General features: G+C 51.8%; 1 protein-coding gene across 2 annotated transcripts; it reads right to left on the reverse strand.

The window, feature by feature from the left end:
- Window positions 1-994: 994 nt before the first annotated feature.
- Window positions 995-12672, reverse strand: PLA2G2F (phospholipase A2 group IIF). Of its 2 annotated transcripts, XM_006197056.3 has the most exons (5): window positions 12415-12672; window positions 11679-11728; window positions 8165-8309; window positions 7126-7235; window positions 995-5008 (listed from the first exon to the last, which is right to left on the reverse strand). In XM_006197056.3, the coding sequence occupies exons 1-5, from the start codon at window positions 12528-12530 to the stop codon at window positions 4812-4814; spliced, it is 618 nt and encodes a 205-aa protein (XP_006197118.1). In that variant the 5' UTR covers window positions 12531-12672; the 3' UTR covers window positions 995-4811. The 2 variants fall into 2 exon arrangements, with proteins under 2 accessions (XP_006197118.1, XP_072831335.1); XM_072975234.1 differs by lacking the exon at window positions 11679-11728 and having other exon boundaries at window positions 12415-12557.
- Between the last annotated feature and the right edge of the window lie 7678 nt (window positions 12673-20350).

A 20350-nucleotide genomic window follows, 5' to 3' on the forward strand; every position in this document is an offset into this window, starting at 1 on the left:
AGGGGGAGCTGGGAAGGAGGAAGTCTTGGAGGAGCCAGTCTGGGGATACCTCAAGTTTCCCAAAGAAGCCAGTGAAATTCTAAATTCCGCAGAGTTTCAAAAGGAGGGCTTCAGTCGACTGAGGAATTCTCATGGGAGAAGCAGGATCAAACAGAGAAAACAGAAAAGCCTCACAAAGAGCCACGAAAAATTCTCCAGCCTGAGGAGTCAGAGAGTGAATCCTGGCTCAAAAGAAAGAACCAGAAAGAGAGTCCCAGCCCAGTGGGTGCCTTTCAGACAAAGCAGTCTGGAACTCCAATCAAGCTTCAGAGACAGTAAACTCAGAATCCTGAGAATCAGCCTCAGCAGACAGTCATCCAGAGCATGGGCTCCGGAGTTGGGCTCACACTAGATCCCTGATCAGCCCATCAGGAGTGAATACAAAGGTGCCCACTTAGGGTCTTGGGTGAAAGGTGTCGACTGGGAAAAAAAACACACAACATGAGAGCTGTGTTAAGTTTTATTTGGGGGCAAAATAAGGACTCTAGCCCAGGAGACAGCGTCTCAGATAGCTCTGAGGAGATGCTCCGAAGAGGGAAGAGGGATGAGGGAAGGTTAGCAAAGGGTGTGATTTTGGCGAAGGGGGAGCCTTGCAGTCAGGCTGACATTCTGGCAGAAGGTTACTGCTCGTCATGGTGAGCAGACGTCTCTGTGAATGATTTTAGTGCTTGTCTAGATATGAGAAGAGGCAAGAAATTGGGCTCATAAAATCTTCTCCTGAAAACATCTAACCATCTGAAGGCCTGTTCTGCCAGTTTTTCCCAGAGCACAGAGCACCACAGTCCTGACCTCAGCCCTGAACTCCCTTCAGGGGGCGCCGAAGGTGGCTCGTGACTTCATCCTGGCGGAACCACATGACAAGAGACAATTTTTATTTGGCAGAGGTCTGGGGGTCCAGTGGTGCGTCTGATTTCATCTGAGCCACGACCCCTAGAAAACCAGAGCTGGACAGTAGTTTAAGTGGCAAAAACAGATTTTATTCAAGAATTATTGCAATCGGGGCCAGTACGGAATTGGGCTTAATTCCAAATACGATTTCAAATGCTCACTTCTCTTAAGTGGGGATTTATAGCCGGTGAAGGGGCGGTGGATTAAAAATTGCTGAAAGGATAGGGGATTCTTGCTAAACTGGCCTAACAGGTTTCTTGCAGAAGGCAGGTCAATGGGATCGGATGTCACCTGGGGAAAAGTGGAGGATGAGGCATTTGATCAGATTTCGAGGGCGGGTGGGGATTCTCACCAAACTGACGTAGCAGGATTCTTACTAAAACTGGGCAGTGGAAACCCAAAGGCCGAGTTGAGAGAAGGTCTCCTAGGAACCTCAGTAAATTTCGGTCAAGGGGAGAGCCTTTGTCAGTGGCAGCCCCCAGAGCAGCACAAAACAAGCATAATCCCCCCTTCAAGCTTTAGCATGAAGACCCCACCAACTTGCAAGGAGTCTTGAGGAGGGAGAGGCCACACAGACTGCAGAAACAGAGACCTTTCCCCCAAAACTGTGACCCCCATTTCTCCTCACCACCTCCAGAGGCAGCAAATACGCCATCCCAGCTCCACCCCGTTCCCTTGGAGACTCTTCCAGGATCGCCACGGACACACTGGCGGCTCCATCCTCTGTGCCCCGCCGACATCACTTGGCACCATGTGTCAAGGTTAACGACCCACACGTCTGCCTCCCCCTCCTAGGCTGTGGGCTTCCTGCGGGCAGAGGCTGTGTCTGATTGTGGTGTGCCGCCCGAACCCAGCATCATGTCTGGTCCATAGGAGACCATGGCGATACGTCCATTGAATGAATGAACCAATGAACAATCGTGTCCAGAGGTTTTTAAACTTTTAGCTGAATAGTCTCTTTTTTTCCTTAAGTAGCTCACGTCAAGTCTCAATATGTAACACAGGAAAAGCAGGACTGCTCATGGGAGAATGAGTTGGGGGCACAGACCCCCATCTGCTCGGCCTCCCCTTCCATGGACATCACCCTTGAATGTCTCCAGGCAAACCCACAGCTTTGGGGAGCATCTGAAACAGCTGCTCTGGTTGTTCTGCACATTGGGAAACTGATGCCCATCCCAGGGAAGGGCCCTGAGTCAGAAAAGCGGCCAAGGCCAGGACCCAGGACCTGGCACCTTGCTGGACTGTCAGGTGCTTGTCTCACTGGCCCTAGCTGCCCGAGTCACCATTAAGAAGCTGTGAGGAGATGACATTAAAAGTCAGATGCTGAGGATTCAGATCCTAGCCCCACCACTAATGACCTGTGTGACTTTGGGCAAGTTCCTTTCCCTCTCTGGGCCTCAGTTGTTCCACAGAAAAGGATGGGGTGGAGGGCGAGTACTGTGGAGAACGATGCCTGACAAGCACTCAGCCCAGTTGTTATCATCGTCCTACTGCTGGACCCCAGCCCCACTTTCCAACCCTGACGGAGGGCCGCTTCGCACAGGAGGGGAAGAGGAAGGGGACAGCTGCTGGGTGTCGGGGAAGTCACATCCCCAGAGCTGGAGAGCCAGGCGGGAGTCACTGTGCCCTCCCCTGATGCCTGGCCGGTGGGTGCCGTGCCAAGGAGGACCCACAGGGGGCAGCGGAGGCAGAAGGATTTATTAGTTTGAGGAGGGGGAAATCTCTGCAGGTCGCCGCATCCAGGAGAGTCTGGGGTGAGGTGGGGGGCAGGCAGAACCCCTTAGCAGAAGAATCTCATCCCAACACCCAGACTTTCAGGAGAGGGTATGTGTGCGCGTGTGGAGGGGCACAGCCAGAGCCCTGGGCTCCCACAGGTAAGGGGCCGAGGCCTCTGCAGTCCCCACCGCCAGGGGGACTCCGGGTGCACCGTCCTGGATCCTCGCTTGCTTGGAAAGGCCTTTAGCTCAGAGAAGGGGGTCCGCCCAGGACAGTGAGGAGAAGGTGGTTTGTTAGCTGGGTTCTTGAGAGGGTCTCAGTGACTGGGCACGTCGGGTCAGGACACACAGGGGACCACAGCCATCACACACCATAGCCAGTAGGACAGCAGGAGATGAGCAGCGGAAAGGCCCCCTCCCACACACAGCGACAGGTGACCTAGCCAGCGGCCTCACCCTCAGTCCCCAAGGCTGATGTTCTAGACGCTGCGGTTTGGCGGAGCTCCGTCCAGCCCTGCTGTCTTTTTCATAGCTGTTTTCTCCACCCCCGCACCCCTGCTGGCCCCCACTCTTCTTGGCTGTCCCTTCCTCTCAGCCGGTGGTCCTCAGGGGCCCAGGGCAGGCCGAGCTTCCTGGCGGATGTTCTCGGTGTCCAGGTGGGTTGCAGCGCTGTCAGTGGGTCCTTGGGGTTGACACCAGATGAAGGCAGAAGGCGGGGTGAGGCAGGACACGCCGGTGGCTTGGAGGCCGCTGACCCTGAGGTCAAGAGGTGAGACGAGGAATGATAGGGGAGGGCGTACCTGGGGAAACAACAGTGCTGGGGCAGAGTCAGGAAAGCTGGCCCATCGAGGCCTGATGCTTCTCCTCTCCTGCCCGCAATCCCACAGGTCCCAATGGGAACCCGGGCCCCAAGGGGACCCTGCACCCCAAGGGACCCCTGTACCCCAAGGCTCTCTACCCGCTTCTCCTGCTGAGACTACTCTGGCCTGGATGTCTAGTCCTCAGCTGTCTCACCAATCTCCCACTTTCTCCCCTCCCATCCCTCTTCACATCCTGCCCCCTTCCTCCTGCCTTCTGGAATCTTCCCCATGGGCCTCCCGCCTGGACCTGGGCCCTCCTGCCTTTGTTTCAGTCTTCACCGAAGCAGGTCTCAGTCCTCGGTCTCCTCCCCATCGAGAGGGCTCCTGTCGCCAGCTGCCCAGGGAGGGAGGGTTCTGGTCCTTCCATCCCCTTGCCTGGCTGCCGCCCAGGGGGTCTTAGGGGCCCGGGCCTTGCTCCCCTCCCAAGTTTGTCAGGGACTCAGGGAGCAAGCAGTCAGGGCTCTCCTCAGAGCAGCTCCACGTTGCAGGGCAGGCCGTGGCCAGGCTGTGCCTCTGACATTAGTGGGTGGGCGGGGGAGGCAGGAGGACCCGAGTGATGGGGTCGTATTTGGGCGGGCCTCCATTTCCGTCCCCATGTACCTAGGGGAGTGCACGTGGGTTCTGCCAGTGCCTGGGAGCCTGCTCTGAGGCACTCTGGGGAACTGAGGCCAGGCTTCAAGGCTGGGATACTAAGCACCAAGGCTGTCCTGTGTGTGTAGGCCGGGACTTCCGCACTGCCTTGGGAAGGCCAGGATGGGGCCACCTGCTCTTTAATGGGGCTCTCGAGAGCTTCGAGGCCCTCAAAGCAGGGGTCACTCTAAGTCATCCTGTGGGAGCAGCCAAGGGGACCCCAGTACCCAGGCCTTATGAGCAGCACTCTGCCTGCCTGCCTGGGAACCTGGATCCTAGGATGTCCCAAGCTCTGGGCCAGTGTCGGCTGCCCTGGGTCTGGGTCTCTAAGACTGGGGACCCAGCCCTGATGGCCTGGCTGTGGAAGTCAAGCTCAGAGGCCCCCAGTCCCTCTCAGGCCTTGACTTCCAAATTCTGGAAAGGCCCCAACAGGCCACATGCTCCCTGCCGTGTCCAGGATGAAGCCACCCCCGGTGCTGGGCTGAGGGACCCTGGTGGCCACGGTCAGGGGCCAGGCCTTTCTGAGTCCTCTGAGAGCCAATCTCACTGGAGGGCTCCAAGGTGGAGGCAGCGGGGCAGCCTGGGGCTCCCGACCTGCCCCCGCCTCCACCTGCTCCATCCCTCTGGTCCCCGGAGCCAGAACAGCCTGCACCCTTTTCTCTGTCAGGCCCCGGGGGCACTAGGGAGGTGTGGGGGGCGCCGGGAAGCCGTCCTCGGGGGGCGGCTCGTAGACGCTGCAGTTGGGCGTGGGGCCCTGGCAGTAGATGTTGAGGTAGTTGCGATGCTGTTCGTTGTACTTCTGCTTCTGGAGGCACAGAACCACGCTCTTGTCACACTCGCACGTCTGCATGTCACACTCCGTCTGGTTGAACTTGCCTACGGGGAGCGGAGCGCATGGACTCGGAGGCTGCAGTCGGCCTGGGAAGGTGGCCCCGGGCCGGCAGCACCGGCCCCCCCCCCTCGGCGGGCCCACCCCGGGTCTGCAGCGTCTGCAGGCCGCGGCTCTGCGTTGCGACTCAGCCAGCTGCGTTCCCAGCCCTCCAGGTGCCCCTGGTGCGTGTTGAGCAGAGAACCACTGAAGCCCAACGTGACAACATCGTGGGACCGCTGGGGAAACTGAGCCCTGAGAAGGGGTAGGGTTTACCTAAGTCACCCGGGTAAACCCAAGGCACAGCCGGGACAGAAACTCGGGTGTCAGGAACTCCTCACCCCAGGCCAGTTACTGTCTACCATTCTAGGCCATCTCTCTTCAAGCACAGAATCACAGAACACTCCCCCAGGAAGGAGTTTGTGGTAAGGACAGAGTGAGAAAAACATTTGTAAAGAGCATAGCTCAGTGCCTTGCATGGAGCAAATGCTTAATATCTGGTAACTGCTTTTATTCTACTGGCCTTCAGAAAGCATCTACCCTGGCAGTTTGCAGCCTGAGATGGGCCTTAGAATCACCTGGCACGGCACAACCCCACCCCTAGAGCTTCAGATTCCGTAGGTCTGGGCGGGGCCTGATAATTGCGTTTCTAACAGTGGTGCTGATGCTGCAGGGTCAGGGAACACCCTTGGAGAACCACCCACTCGCCCAGTGATTTGCAAACTTTCAAACTTTCCATCAGCAGAATCCTCGCTCTTAAATGAACCTCTTTGCAAAAGACTAATGTATCAAACAGTTGAGAGAGAAGCCACTCGAGCTATCAAATACTTTAAAGAGCAAGGACCACTCAGGGACACCCACCCGTCACTTCTTGTAGCAGCTGACCTGATGCCCCCAGAAATCCCCAGAGCCCTCCGTGAAAACCGCTGCTTAGGTCAGTCCACTGTTTTGGGCGAGGAGGAAGATTCCTCTCCTTGAACTGCTTGATGAACCCCTCCTGAACTCCTCTCTCAAGCCGGCCCCTCCACCCACACTTGAACATATGAAGGGCACACAGCCTTGGGCTGCCAAGGCGCCCCAGATGTGCCCAGTTCCCCCTCCAGACTCTTTCCCAGAGAACAGGAGTCTTGAGTTTCTTTGCAAAGCTGGCCTTGCTTGGGAGCTGTTAGTGACGGACAACACAGAGCCTGGGTGAGACAGGGAGACAAAGGGAGGCCCGGCTGCCTGTGGGGCTGCGTCAGGGGGCACCTGCTGCCCCAGGGAAGTAGGGCAGGGCAAGGACACCTGGGCTGCCAGCTTGGCTCCTGCGCCCCTCAGGTGAGGAATGACTGACCATGGAGAGTCCACAGTAAAGGAGGGAGTCCCGCCAGGCCTGACTCCAGCACCTCAAACCCCTAGGGGTCCTAGGATGGGACCGCCGCACCTGGTGGCTCCCAATGACAGAACTAAAAGGGAACGGGTCTGCTCAGAGTCAAACTCCTCAATGTGCCCATGGGGAGACTGCAGCCAGGCGAGGAGACGCTGGCAGAACTGGGCTCCAACCCAGGTCTCCCACATCCCAGTCAGCATGACACAAAATCTCAGAATCGCTCAAGGATCTGATTAAAGACAGAGAGTCCTGGGCCCCACCCAGAACTGACCCACTGAACCCAGATCACTTCCTAAGCTCCCCAAAGCGTAAGCAGCTCTGGGACTAGGGAACCAGGGTGCCAACGCGGGCCTGGGGGTTCAGAGCGCATCAGGGAGGCGTGCCAGAGCCCAGCCAGGGGCGTCAGATTTAGTGAGCGAACAAACCCAAACAAGATGCCTGGCTAAATCTGAATTCCAGACGAGAAATGTTTCACTGTAAGCATATCCCAAATAGTGCGTGGGATCTACTTACGCTGATTCTTAATTCTATGCTAACATTTAATTTTTGGCATAAGTACATCCCATGCAATATTTAGGATATAATTATATGAAAACATTTTTCATTGTTTAGCTGAAATTCGAATTTCGCTGGGCATGCTGTATTTCACCCGGCAGCCCTGCGCACAGCCCCAGCGCAGGCTGGGTGGGCTGGCGGTCCGCGCCGTCCTTGGGGGTCGGGGCCTGGGGTGGGGGCAGTGGCGGGGGCGGGACTCACTGCAGATAATGTCGGTGTTGTTCTCGATGGTGTAGTCATAGTGGTCCACGTAGGTGTGGCAGCCCAGATCAAAGAGCTTCTGGTAGCAGCAGTCGTGGGCATGGCAGCACCTAGGGGCGGGAGAGGAGAGCACGCAGGTGTAGCCTGGCCCACCTCCCACTGGCAGTGACCCCTATCATCAGCATCTCTTCTAGTCCCTCATCAGTCAGACCTTCAGAGTGAGGCCCAGACAGGGCAGTTACTTGCCTGAGGCCACACAGCCAGGCAGAGCCAGGCCAGCGCCCCGGGTTCTTGCCCACAATCGTGCCTCTTTGTCCTATGCCCAGAGCTCCAGCTCCACCCCCATCCCCCCCCACCCCCCGATCGTGGCTGTAGCTGCGGTGGGGAGCGGGGCTTGTGGTCAGGGTGGGAGGCAGCGGCCTGGGTTAAGTCAGCGTAGGAGGAGACCAGCTGGATGCTGCTGGCCAGGGAGGGACAAGGGTCTGGAGGGTTAAGTGGGGACTGGGGGCATGGGGACTGGAAGCAAGTGTGGTGTGGCCACCTGTCCCCTGGTGGAGGGCAGGCAATTAGTCAACAAACATTTTTTAAGTCCCCGGTGATAGCAGACTTGGTGCTGGCTGCTTTGCAGGGAGAGAGGGGCGGGAGCTAAGCCATGGCTTCCGGAAGCTCACGGTCTGATGGAGGAAGCACAGGGCCCCAGAGCCTCCAGTCTGAGGGGGCAGAGGTCACGGCCCTTGCCTCTGTCAAGCACGAGCTGTGTGAGTGTTCTCACGTGTATTTAGGATTTAGGTCAAAGGTTCCCTCCAGTGAGAACGGAAGTTGAAATGCGTCCAAGACTGAGACCTTGGAGATGGACAAGAGAAAGTGTCCTAGACAGTTGAGAAGGACACAGTTCAAATGTCAGGCTTCTGGCCACTGACTCATTGATGAAGCCGCCTCCTTGGGGAAGGGCCCCCTCCCACCTCTCAGAGATGGAGGAAGTCTGACCTCCGCTGCCCCCGCCCGGTTCTGACAGCAGCCCAGACACCCTGGGACCTACCAGTCCACCTCGTCCACGGGCAGGCCGTGCCCCCCCAGCCCGCAGTAGCAGCCATAGCCCACGAAGGACAGGATGGCGTTCCTCCCGGTGATGGCTTCCACCATGGACTTGAGGTTTAATAGGCTGCTGTGGGTCTCAGGCAGGACTACGAGAGAGGACGAGAGAACAGAGGGGATGCTGTGAACTCCCTGCCCTGTGCGTGGCTGCTCCTGTCTGACTGGCTGCCTTCCCAACACCCCAGGGCGGGGGAAAAGGGGAAGGGAGACGGGGAACAGGAGAGAGAAGCAATCAACAAGCACCCTGTGCGGCGTACTCGTCCTTACGTTAAGCACCATGAACCCGAGAATATAATAATAGTTTTTCCTGAGGGCATCTTTGTGCCAAGCACTGTCCTGTGCCCCTTCTAGGCATTAAACTCATCAAGTGTTCCCCATAACCCTATGAGGTATGGAAATTAGCCCCATTTTACAGATGAGGAGACTGAGGCCCAGGGCAATAAGTAACATGCCCAAGAACACATTGTTGAAAAGCAGTGGAGGTGGAATTTGGACCCAGGCAGCGAGAGCCGCAGTACTTGGTACACCCTGAGGGGCCTGCAAATGCTACATGTTTCTCTGAACACAATTCTGGGCCCTTCTGGCCTGGTCTGGCTCCTCTGCTCCCCGTGGGGACTCAGCATCCTGGGGCCGGTGCAGAAAGAGTTATCCAGAGATAGCTGGGTGCTCTGCACAGCCAATGAACACACACACGCATGTGCACGTGCACACACACGCATGCACAGATGTCTTTCTTCTCCCTTGTCCTTGTCTCACAGGAAGCAGTAGTGCACCAACCCTTCCTCTGGCAGCAGAACCACAAAGTCAGTTTTCTGGCACCTGCCAGGCCTGCCCACCTCAGCAGCACACTCTGCCCTCCCCTGCATCCCTCCCTCCCTGGCTCTCGGATATGCTGGCTCACTGCTGAGTCGACACCAAATCTGGCGCGTAGGTCCCTATCTGGGTGAGGCCCCCAACACGGGCAGGAGGGCTGCTCTCTCTCCATTTTATGGATGAGCAAACTGAGGCTCAGAAAGGAAGGTTTGCTCAGGCCATACAGCCTGGAAGTGGCAGAGCCCAGACCTGAATGTGGGTTCGTATGCCCCAGGGCTGGGATGCCAGCCGCCACATGGTCTGGCTCCTGCCTGCCCCCGCTGCCGGGGGCTCCTCTAGCTGTGCCCAGGGCTGGGTGCCCTGCTCAGCACCCTGCCCCCTGCTCTCTCCCTACTCCCTACCCTGCCTGAAAGAGGGAAGGTACTAGGAGAGGGAGGAAGCCAAGAATTTCAGAAACCAGAGGCCAGATGGAATCCCAAAGGCCGCGATTACTTGCTTCTTGAGACGTGGTTGTCCAACGTCGCTAGTGATGACGGGAACTCACCACCTCCACATGCCTCACTGGGAAGAGCATAGACTTTGGAATCTGGCAGGTGTAGGCCCAGAACTAAAGTTCCCTGGGACTCTGTTTTCCCATCTGTAAAATGGGAGTAACAATCCCAGCCTCCAGAGGTCAGGCAGGCCAGTGCCCGGCTCGAGGCCCGGCACTCAGCAGCCCCTCGCTCCCCCCACAGCGCCCCCTCTCCAGGCTCGTGGGGAGGCTGGGCCAGGCCTGCCCTCCTCATCAGGGGGCTGAATTGGGGAGTCCTGCTCCTCCTGAGTCCTCCTGTCTTTTGGCTTCGAGAGTTTTATCATGACAGAGAATGAGCAGCATGTGAGAGCAGGAACGAGGAAGGAGCAGGGAGAAATGACAGATGAGTTTAAGAGGGTGGTTTAGGGCCTATGAAGGTCCACGTTGGGGTCCGGGGCAGGGAGAGAGAGGCTCCTGCATTCTGGGGGCCTGGCCTGTCTCCTGGGCCACACAAGGGAGACTCGGCTGCAATGGCTGTTGAAGAAAATTGGGAGAGGGGGGCCAAGAGGGGGTCCCCGGGAATGTTAGGTCTCCCCCAACCCCTTCCTCCTGCTCTGCGGGGTCCTTGATCCTGGAGTCAAGTGTGTGCCAAGCAGGCGCCGGGTCAGACAGACTCAGATTTGCAAACCAATTTCTCCATTAGTGCTGTGGGGCCGGGGGAAGGTTGTTTAACCTTTTCCACTTCAATTCCCAAATCTGAAGAACATCACGAAAGACATCCCTGCAGGGCACCAGGACACGTCACCCGCTGTGGGGTCCTGCCTCCTCAATCCCCCAGCCCAAAGGAAACCCTGCCCCGTCTCTCCACCCCCAGCCATGGAGGTGCTGGCCCTGGGGGGCAGCTTCCATCCCTGGGGCCCCCAACCATCAGCTCCCACACACAGGATGGACACACACTCACAATCTTACACTCACACACACATGCAAACACACAGCCACACATACTTCATGCACCAACGCACATCTCACACACACATTCATCCTTGCCAACCTCACATGTGTAGTTGCTGATACTCACACAACTGACACATCACACACACACCCTCACAGGCCTCACACTCACAGGCCCACACCGGTGCATATTCCCAGTCTTACACACCACAGACGCACTCACACACCTGCCACACCCAGAGTGGCCACGTCCACGTTCACACTCCGAGCGGAAGAGACCAAACCTGCGTTCACTCAGGCTCTGCTCCCCTCACCACCATGGTCTGGGCCGAACCCAAGAGGTTATTTTCTAAATAACAGGTCACTTTGCCCGAATTCAACCAACAGTTTCTCATGTCTGGCCACATTTGGCCTTATTTTATTTCTGGCATTTTTTTCCTTTGCCTCAAGCCTGGCGGTGTGCAGGAGACGCTAAACAAGTGGACCGAGCGCCAGTGGCACGTCCACCTTCCACTTACATGGGGCACCTGCCACCAGGGTGCCAGAGTGTGTGTCAGAAGCCTCACCTGTCCTGGGAGCACCACCCCCAGGAAAGAAGTCCCCAGACCCCTCCCCCCGTCGTCTCCCAGGACACTCACACCCGAGACAGCACTACACACACGCGTGTGCCCATGTGTGCGTCCTACATTCATATACGCAGGTAGAGATACACACGCCGGGATGAGCACACTCACACACCTTCCTGATGTGCATTACACCCCTAGACATCACTGCGTGCTCAGACACACCCACACACACGTACTTATACGCGGATATCCGCATGCAAGCTCACTAGCTCCCACCTGCACGCACACACATACACAAACACGCACTCCTATGTACACACAACCCCCCCACCCCGTGTCGCCGGGTGCCCCGATGCCCAGCCAACACCACCGCTTTGGGATGCTTGCTCAGCTGTGGGCCCTGCCCCCTTGAGGCTCGTAAATTATAAATGCTTACCTACTGCCCTGGGGTCCTGGGCGTGCTTACAGGTGGCTGGAGGAGTAAACAGCCCCAAAGAGGGGAGGAAGCAGGCAGGGGCTGAGCCAGGAAGCAGAGGCCCAGGGGGAGGAAAGGCAGGCCAAGGTCTCAGGGCCCGGGGGTGGGGGCGGAGGAGGAGTTTCCCAGAGCCTTCACTCACCGCTGCTGGCCAGGAGGACGATGGTGATGAACTTCAGCCCCAGGCGAGATCTGAAAGAGGAAGACATCCTGGGGCTGAGCCCATCCCTTCCACCTGTGTGCAGTTCCAGGCCTGCTGCTCCTCCCCACCCCAGGCCTCATGACAGGCGCAGTCAGTGTCATCAACGCTGTCCCTTGCTGCCCCAGTTCCTGCTACCCCTGTCCTGTGATTAGCTCCTCCAGGAAGATCTGGGCACCTCTCGCCTGCCTGCAGCTCTGGGAGGAATAGCCCCCAGGATGGCAGAGCCAGGAGGCAGCGGGAGCCTCCTTCCCTCCCACCCTGAGCAGGATTCAGCTTCCAAGACCAGGAGCTCCCTATCTCGTGGCATTAGGCCACTGTCACAGATTCGAACAACCCCCTTCCATACACTCACGGGGGAGTCACAGGACCCAACCTGGAGGCTGGCTCTTGCACCCAGAGACAAGAGACCTGGGTCCCTGGCTTCTAGTTGCAGCTTTAGTTCCAAAATACCGTGGGACCATCGATAGATCCCTTAGCCTCTCTGCGCCTCAAGTGCCTATAAGGACTGGCTAGATGACCCCAGGGCCCTTCTAGTGCTGAAAATATGACATATCTCAGCCATTATCGGAGACTCAGAGCTCTCCTTTCTGGAGAAATGGATTCTAGGAACCAGTTGCCCACCCCCATCCCTGCTCCTCTCCACGGAGGGTTCCATCCTGGGGAAGCAATCACATACCTGGAGGTTCTCGAAGGAGAAGCGGCCCCGAGGCTTGGGCCCCTCCACCCTGAGGGGTGTCTAACCAGCACCTTCTTCCTGAACCCTTTGGGGTTGGCCTGAGCCCCATCTGCCATGTTCTGGTTTCTGGGGGGCCAGAGACATAGGGCTTGCAAGGTCCTCGATCCGCTCCGAAGGCGCTGGGGAGCACGCCCCAGCTTCTCGTTGCTGCGCAGGCTGGCAGGTTAGTACTGGGGCAATGCCCCTGGGCAGGAGGCAGGTGACACATGGCCTAGAAAAAGGAGGCTCCACCTCCTCCTACCCACCGCCGCCCTGCCCACAGCTGCCAGGTAATGTCCCACGCTGCTGGGGTGACTATAGGGGGTGGGGGTTGATGCATCTGACAGGGAGCTGCCCCCCCCCCCACGCATCTCTCTCTTCCCATCTGAAAAGGATGTCAAAGAAAAAATTATTCAATGAAACTTGTTGAAGTCCAGCAAGGCAGACTTTATTCAAAGGGAAGGGCCATTGGATAGGTGTAGGGACCACTACAATGGGGGAGAGAGACAGGACTCAACTCCAAGTGCAACAAAGAAAAGTGGGAATGTAGAGTTGAGGTGCGGGTAAGGGTCAATGGACGGGAGATTACTAAGAGGACAAGGGGTGGATTTGGGCTAAACCCACCTAACTGGATTCTTGCCGAAGGCAGGCCAGGGTGATCAGACATCACCTGGGGAGGGTGGGGGGGTGAGGGAGGCTGGCCAAATTGACTTAGCAGGATTCTTGCTAAAACTGGGCAACGGGAGCCCAGAAGTGGCCTAGTAGAGAAAGGGTTCAGGGAGCCCAAGCAGGGTGGGGAGGCCCTGCCTGGGGATGTGCGCCTGTCTGTAAGGCATTTCTCCACGTCTGAAAGGGCTGTAGTCCAGAATCTGCAGAGAACTCTCCACCCACACCTGCAAGCTGTTGGTGCCCACATGTGGCAAAGACTGGAGGGGCACAGACACATGCATCTGGCAGGAAGCCCCCCACGCACACGTGGCAGGGCGAGCCTGCGGGATCTGGAGCAGGGCTACTCCGCCCCAGCGACACTGTCATGTGGCCTCTCTGGTGGGGGCCGTCCTAGGCAGCCTAGGGGGTGGGCAGCATCCCTCACCTCCACCACTGGACCTGGTGCTTCTCCTTGCTCTCCTTGCGCTTTTTGCTCTTCCTCCCTCTCTACCCCCCAAATAATGCCTCCAGACATCGCCAAATGTGCCCTGGAGGGACGGGCACAGTCACCTCTGGTTGAGATCCTGGTGACCCGGGGGTTGATGCCATTTGTCTCTTGTTGGGGGTGGTGTGTGCGGGAAAGATGGGGCTGGGGAGAAGCTGACGGGGCTGGAGTCCTGGGAGCCCCTGGTGGTTTGGGCAGTTGCATGGATAGGGGCTCCAATCCCAGCACCCCAAATTCCTGACTGTGAGATCCCAGCCAGATAGCTTCCTTCCCTGGCCTCTGTGTCCTCAGCTGTAGGGCGGGTATAACTGGGCATCACTGAGTAAGAAAAATGCTCACAGATAATAACAGATAACAGGTGTTGTGGGCTGTGGGGCAGGTGCTCAGTTAAAGACCTGTTTGTTACCAAGCGGAGGCCTTTCTTCAGCCTTGAGGTGAACTGAAATGGTGGGAGGGGAACAAGGGGGCGGGGAGAGAAGAGCACTATTGGAGATGAAAACTCCAAATCACCTACCACCTTCACATTGGCCCTTCTCTCCCAATGTCCTCAAACTTGCTGACAAGGGACAGGAGAGATGCCATTCCACTCCCTGCTTCGAGGGGCATCCCTTCCTACCCCTAGCTTTTCCAGCTTCCACTTCTGGCTGGACCAAATCAGCTGGCTGGCCAATCCCACGTGTCGATGTCCCCTCCTCCCAGTTCCCACTGTCCCCCTGCCAAGCTTCTTCTCTGTGGGTCCAGGCCCTTCTCTTTCCCCAGAAGTTATCCTAGAAAAGCCCCACTGCATCCAGCACACATCCCTTCGTGGACGGTGTTGATTGCCACTTGCTTATTCAGTCCTTTGTAGGCACCTGCACGTGTTTTGGCTTGTGGGTCTTGACACTGCACTCAGACCAGGGGTTTCAGAGAACAGAGGGACTACAGTGTCTTCCAAAAAAGCCAGGGGTTCCCGATGGGACAGGGGCTGCATCTGCTCCATCAGACTGGGAGCTCCCTGAGAACGGAGGGTGGTGATGTGAGGATAAGGCTGGTCTCTGCCTTCACTTGCCTGCACAAAGCTTGGCTTCGGTTCTAGCTTCGATTTTTGCATAGTCTCTTAATGACATCACTCACTCCAAAGGAGGAAGAACCAAGAAGTAAGGCCCAGTCCAGTCCACATACTGAAGATATAGCCACCAAGATGCAGGTAACCAGGAGCCCCTTAGATCTGTGCCCCGGGGACCTTGGCTGGGGCAGTGGGCCAGAGGTGGGGGGTGGGGGAGGGGAGCGGGGCTCCAAGAGCCTCTGAACAGCCCTGTGCCATTTTCTCGGCACACGTTCCTACCGGCTGCGCTGGTTCGGCTGGTCCCTTGAGAGGAGGATGAGTACTTCCTTCCGCCCTCCCACCCCCAACACACAAGCACAGGGTGCTCAATATCAAAAGTCAATAATAAACTGGTCGACCCAGTAATTCCACTTCTGGGACCGTAAACCAAGATGCCAACCTGAGTTGTTCCCACAGACAGATGAAAATGGATAATGACTGAGGCATTCTTTATGCGCACACCCCCACCAAAATCAGAAGCACCTTAGGCTGGGGAATTAGTTAAGCAAATTATTAACCATCCATCCATAATTATATTTTAAAAAAACTGATGACACAAAAACAAAAACCTTAGATATTAATGGTAATAGCAATTTTGTTAAAGAAAAGAAAAGGAGGAGGTGGTGGTGAGGGATTGGTGTGTACATGTATGAAAATTATCTGGAGGGACATACAGCAAAACATTAGCAATTGTTGTTTTTAGAATAACTCGTGGTTTCATTTTCTTATTTGTAGGGGTTTTGGTTTTTTTTTTTTTTGGTATTAAAAATTGAATGTAAGGCAATGCATTCAACAACTAAAATGGAATGGTCAATTTCCTTGAAAGACACAGACTCACTCAACTGGAAATAGCCCTTATATCTATTGAACAAATTGAACATGAACTTTAAAACATTTTCATACATAAACACCAGGTTAGATGACTTCAAGGGTGAATGCAGTTGAACACTTAAGGAGTGAACAATACCAGCTGTATCAGGCTGCTAGGGCTGTCATAACCACGTACCACAGACCACGTAGCTTACATAACAGAAATTCATCTTCTTACGAGGCTAGAAGTCCAAGACCGAAGTGCTGGCAAAGCTGGTTTCCTCCTGAGGCCTCTCTACTTGGCTTGCAGACGGCTGCCTTCTTGCTGTGTTTTCTTCTGGTCTTTCCTCTGTGCGTGCACATCCCTCCCGTCTCTTTTTGTGTCCAAGTTATATCAGCTTCAACGTATAAAGTTTGCAGGGACACAGTTCAGCTTGTAACACCAATTACACATAAATTCCTCCAGAAGATTAAAGTGGAGGAAATTCTTCCCAAATCAAACTATTAAGCCACTGTGATTCTGATACCAAAACCAGCTAAAGACATTACAAGAAAACTACAGACTAATATCCCTCATGAACACAGATATAAAAATCTTTAATAAAATTTTAGCAGACAGAGTCCAACAAGATATAAAAAGGAAAATGCCTTGGGATCAAGTGGGGTTTATCCCTCAGATGAAAGTTCGGTTTTACATTAAAAATCAATCATTGTAACACACCGTATTAACAGACTAAAGAAGAAAAGCCATATAGCCATCTTAATAAATGCAAAAAACAAACCCCATTCATTTGACAAAATCGGACATCTGTCCCTGATTTTTAAAAAACCAAAAAGCTGCCAGCAAACTGAGATGGAAAGAAACTTTCTCGGCTTGAGAAAGGGCATCTACAAAAACAAACAAGCAAGCAAACCTCCAGCTAATATCACACTTGGTGGGGAAAGGCTGATTACCTTTCTGCCTAAGACTGGGAACAAGACAACAATATCCACTCTCACCACTTCTACTCAACATCGTAGTGGTGGTTTTAGCCAGTTTAATAAGGCAAGAAAAGAAATGAAAGGCATTCAGTTTGGAAAGAAAGAAGTAAGATTCTATTGACATAAACATGAATAGTCCATGTTAAAAAAAAATCCTGTAGAACCTACCAAAAAGCTGCTGGAACTAATAACTGAGTTTAGCAGCAAGGTTGCAGGATATAAGGTGAAAACACAATAAAACTAATTGTATTTCTATTTACTAGCAGTGAACAACTGGAAAATGAAATCGAAAAAATGTGTTTACAAAACGTTTCATATTTCCAAAATATGAAATATTTTGGGATAAATCTGATAAAATATATAGAAGGCTTGTACATTGAAAGCTATAAAACAATGCTCAGATAAATCAAGAAATACTAAGATAAATACAGGAACATACTGCCTATGAGTCAGAAGGCTGAATGTTGTTAAGATATCAATTCTCCCCATTTGCTCCATAGAGCAATGCCCTCTCCATCAAAATCCGAATAGACTTTTCTTGTTGAAATTGACAAGCTGATCCTAAAATTCATATGAAAACGAAAAAGACCTAGAATATCAAATCAACTTGGAAAAGAAGAACAAAGTTGCAGGATGTACACTCCTTGATTTTAAGGCTTGTAAAGTTGCTTTAAACAAGACAGTGTGAGTTGGTATAAAGACAGACAGATCAGTGGCACAGAATAGATGATCCAGAATTAGAACTACATATTTATGGAAACTTTATTATTGACAAAGTTGCAAAGGCAAGTCCATGGAAGAAGAATAGATCCTCAACAATGGTGCTAGAACAATTGACTATCAGTGTGACAAGAAAGAGAGAGAGACAGAGAGAGCACGCAAGGAAGGAAAGAAGGAAGGAAGAAGAAAAGAAAAGATAAAAGAATTTTCATCCACACCTCTCACCATATTCAAAAATTAGTCAGAGTGGATCTTAGTTCAACAAAGGTGCCAAGACAATTAAATAGGGAGAGACGTCTTCAAAAAGTGATTCTGAGGCAACTGGGTATCTACATTCAAAAGAATGAAATTGGTTCCCTTCCCCACACAATACACAAAAGTTAACTTGAAATGGATGATAAGTTTAACAGTAAGGGTTATAAAACTCTTAGAAGAAAACATAGGAGTAGATCTTTGATCTTGCTTTAAGAGATGGTTTCCTAGATAATACAACGAAAGCACAGATGACCAAAAAAAGATAAGCTGAACTTCATCAAAATTAAAAATTTTTGTGCTGCAAACTATATCAACAAGAAAGTAAAAAGGCAGTCCACAGAATAGGCGAAAATATGTTCAGATCATATGTCTGCTAAGGGACTTGTGTCCAGAATATATAAAGAACTTTTATAAGTTAACAATAAAGATAACACAATTTAAAAATTGGCAAATGTCTGCTCATATGAACAGACATTTCTCCAAAGAAGATAAACAAATGACCAATAAGCACATAAAATAGTGTTCAACCTCACTAGTCATTAAGGAAACACAAATCAAAACCCTAATGAGGTACCACTTCACACCCATTAGAATAGCTATATATTTAAAAAAAAAAAAGACAATTGATAACAAGGGTTGGTGAGGATGTGGAGAAATCAGAAACCTCATATATTGTTTTGGGGAATGTAAAATGGTGCAGCCACTTTGGAAAACAGTTTGGAAGACAGTTTCTCAAAGTGTTTAACATGGAGTTACCATATAGGACCCAGCAATTCCGCTCCTAGGTATGTACCCAAGAGAAATGCAAACATGCATCTGTACAAAAATGTGCACACACGTGGTCATAACAGCATTATTTATAATAACCAAAAAAGCAGGAAAAAAACCCAAATGTCCATCAGTTGATGAATGAAAGGTGGTACATATATATATATAATGGAATAATATTCAACAGTTAAAAGGAATAAAATATTGATACATGCTGTAACATGAATGAACCTCAGTAACATTAGGTGAAAGGAGTCAGTCACAAAGACCACATATGTGATTTCATTTATATAAAATTCCAAAATAGGAGTTGCCTAAGTCTACAGAGACAGAACGTAGATTAGCAGTTGCCCAGGGCCTGGGGGAGGGGGTGGGTGTGCCAGAGGGGAGTAACAGCTAACAGATAGGGTTTCTTCGGGGGATGCTGAAGATGTTCTAAAATCTGATTGTGATGATGGTTGTGTAACTGTGAATATAAAACAAAAATCAAATTACACACTTGAAATGAATGAATGGTATGGTATGAAAATTACATTTCAGTAGTTATTTTTTAATAAATCATATTTCTCAGCTTTAACAAGGATGGAAATTTCAACACAGGCCGTAGGGATGGACCTTGAGGACATTATGGTAAGTAAAATAAGTAAGTTGTCAGAGGATGAATACTGTATGATTCCATTCATATGAGGTGCTTAGAGTAGTCAAATTCATAGAGACAGAATGTAGAACGGTGGTCTCCAGTGAGGGGATGGGGAGACAGGGACTGTTTAGTCGGTTCTAGTTTTGCAAGAGGGAAGGGCTTCTGTGAATGGATGGGGATGATGGTTGCACAACAGTGTGAATGTACTTAATGACACTAAATTGTATACACTCAAAAATAGTTTAAGTGTTGGGTTATGTACAATTTTACCCAAATTTTAAAATACATATATTAAAAAATGGATCATAGACCAAGATGTAAAACTCATGTTTATGAAATTTCTAGAAGAAAACATAGCAGAAAAATATTTGTGACCTTGGATTAGGCAGACTTCTTAGGACAACACCAAAAGCACATGGAATATGGAAGAGGGAAAAACCCATAATAAATTGGACTTCATGAAAATTAAACGTCTGCTTTTTAAAACACTCTGCCAAGATAATAGAAAGACAAATCACAGACCAGAAGAAAATATTTACCAATCACACATCTGGATAAAGGACTTGTATCCAGAATATATAAAGAACTCGCAAAACTCAGTAATAAGAAAACAAACCACCCAATTTTTTATAAGTGAGCAAAAGATTTGAACAGAATCTTCACTAAAGAAAATATAGATGGACAAATTAGCATATAGAAAAGGTGCTCTGAATCGTTAGTTGTTAGGGAAATGAAAATTAATACCACATGAGATTTTACAAGAATGCCTGAAATAAAAAGGCTGACCATATCAAATTTTGTGTAATTGTACCTCAATAAAGTTGACTTTAAAAGAAACCAAAAATTCACATTTCTTCTATATAGCACAGGGAACTATATTCAGTATCTTGTAATAACCTTTAATGAAAAAGAATATGAAAAAGAATAGGAAAATGAATATATGTATAAATGTGCATGACTAGGACATTAGGCTGTACACTAGAAACTGACACATTGTAACTGACTATACTTCAATAAAATCAATAAATAAAAGAAACAAAAAATTAAGAAACACGTTATTGCTTCTACATTTATAGCAAAAATGTTTTATATATACAAGCGTATATAATGACTATTTGACCAAATAATTCCTAATCATTAAGCAGGGGACTCCAGAGGAGGGGGACATCCAAGGACATTATTCCCATCTTACGGAGGTGGAAACTGAGGCAGCAAGCTGGGAAGCCAGGTGGCTCCGCCTTGTGAGTCAGTGGTGGCCAGACTATAAGCAGTGACCTGAGGACCAGGCCAGCCCTTCAGACCAGGTCTCTGTGCTGCAGGCAAGGTGTGTGTGGACTTTGAGGGGAGGGGAAGGGGACCAAGCAGAAGAAAGAGGGCCATAACTAACGGCTGCTCACCTCCTCCAGGAAGCCTGCCTCTACATCCATTATTATCACTGGACTCTCTTAACACCTGTATTAATCAAAACACCACAGAGTTGGGGGCT

The sequence above is a fragment of the Vicugna pacos genome, chromosome 13, assembly GCF_048564905.1.
Source record: "Vicugna pacos chromosome 13, VicPac4, whole genome shotgun sequence".
Lineage (NCBI taxonomy): Eukaryota > Metazoa > Chordata > Mammalia > Artiodactyla > Camelidae > Vicugna > Vicugna pacos.

Excerpts from the sequence above, each read along its gene's own strand:
- PLA2G2F (XM_006197056.3), bottom strand. The coding sequence starts at position 12,530 with ATGGCAGATGGGGCTCAGGCCAACCCCAAAGGGTTCAGGAAGAAGGTG. Across the intron at positions 11,729-12,414 it reads TCTCCTTCGAGAACCTCCAG|ATCTCGCCTGGGGCTGAAGT; the intron begins GTATGTGATTGC and ends TTCCTCTTTCAG. Across the intron at positions 8,310-11,678 it reads CGTCCTCCTGGCCAGCAGCG|TCCTGCCTGAGACCCACAGC; the intron begins GTGAGTGAAGGC and ends CCTCTCTCGTAG.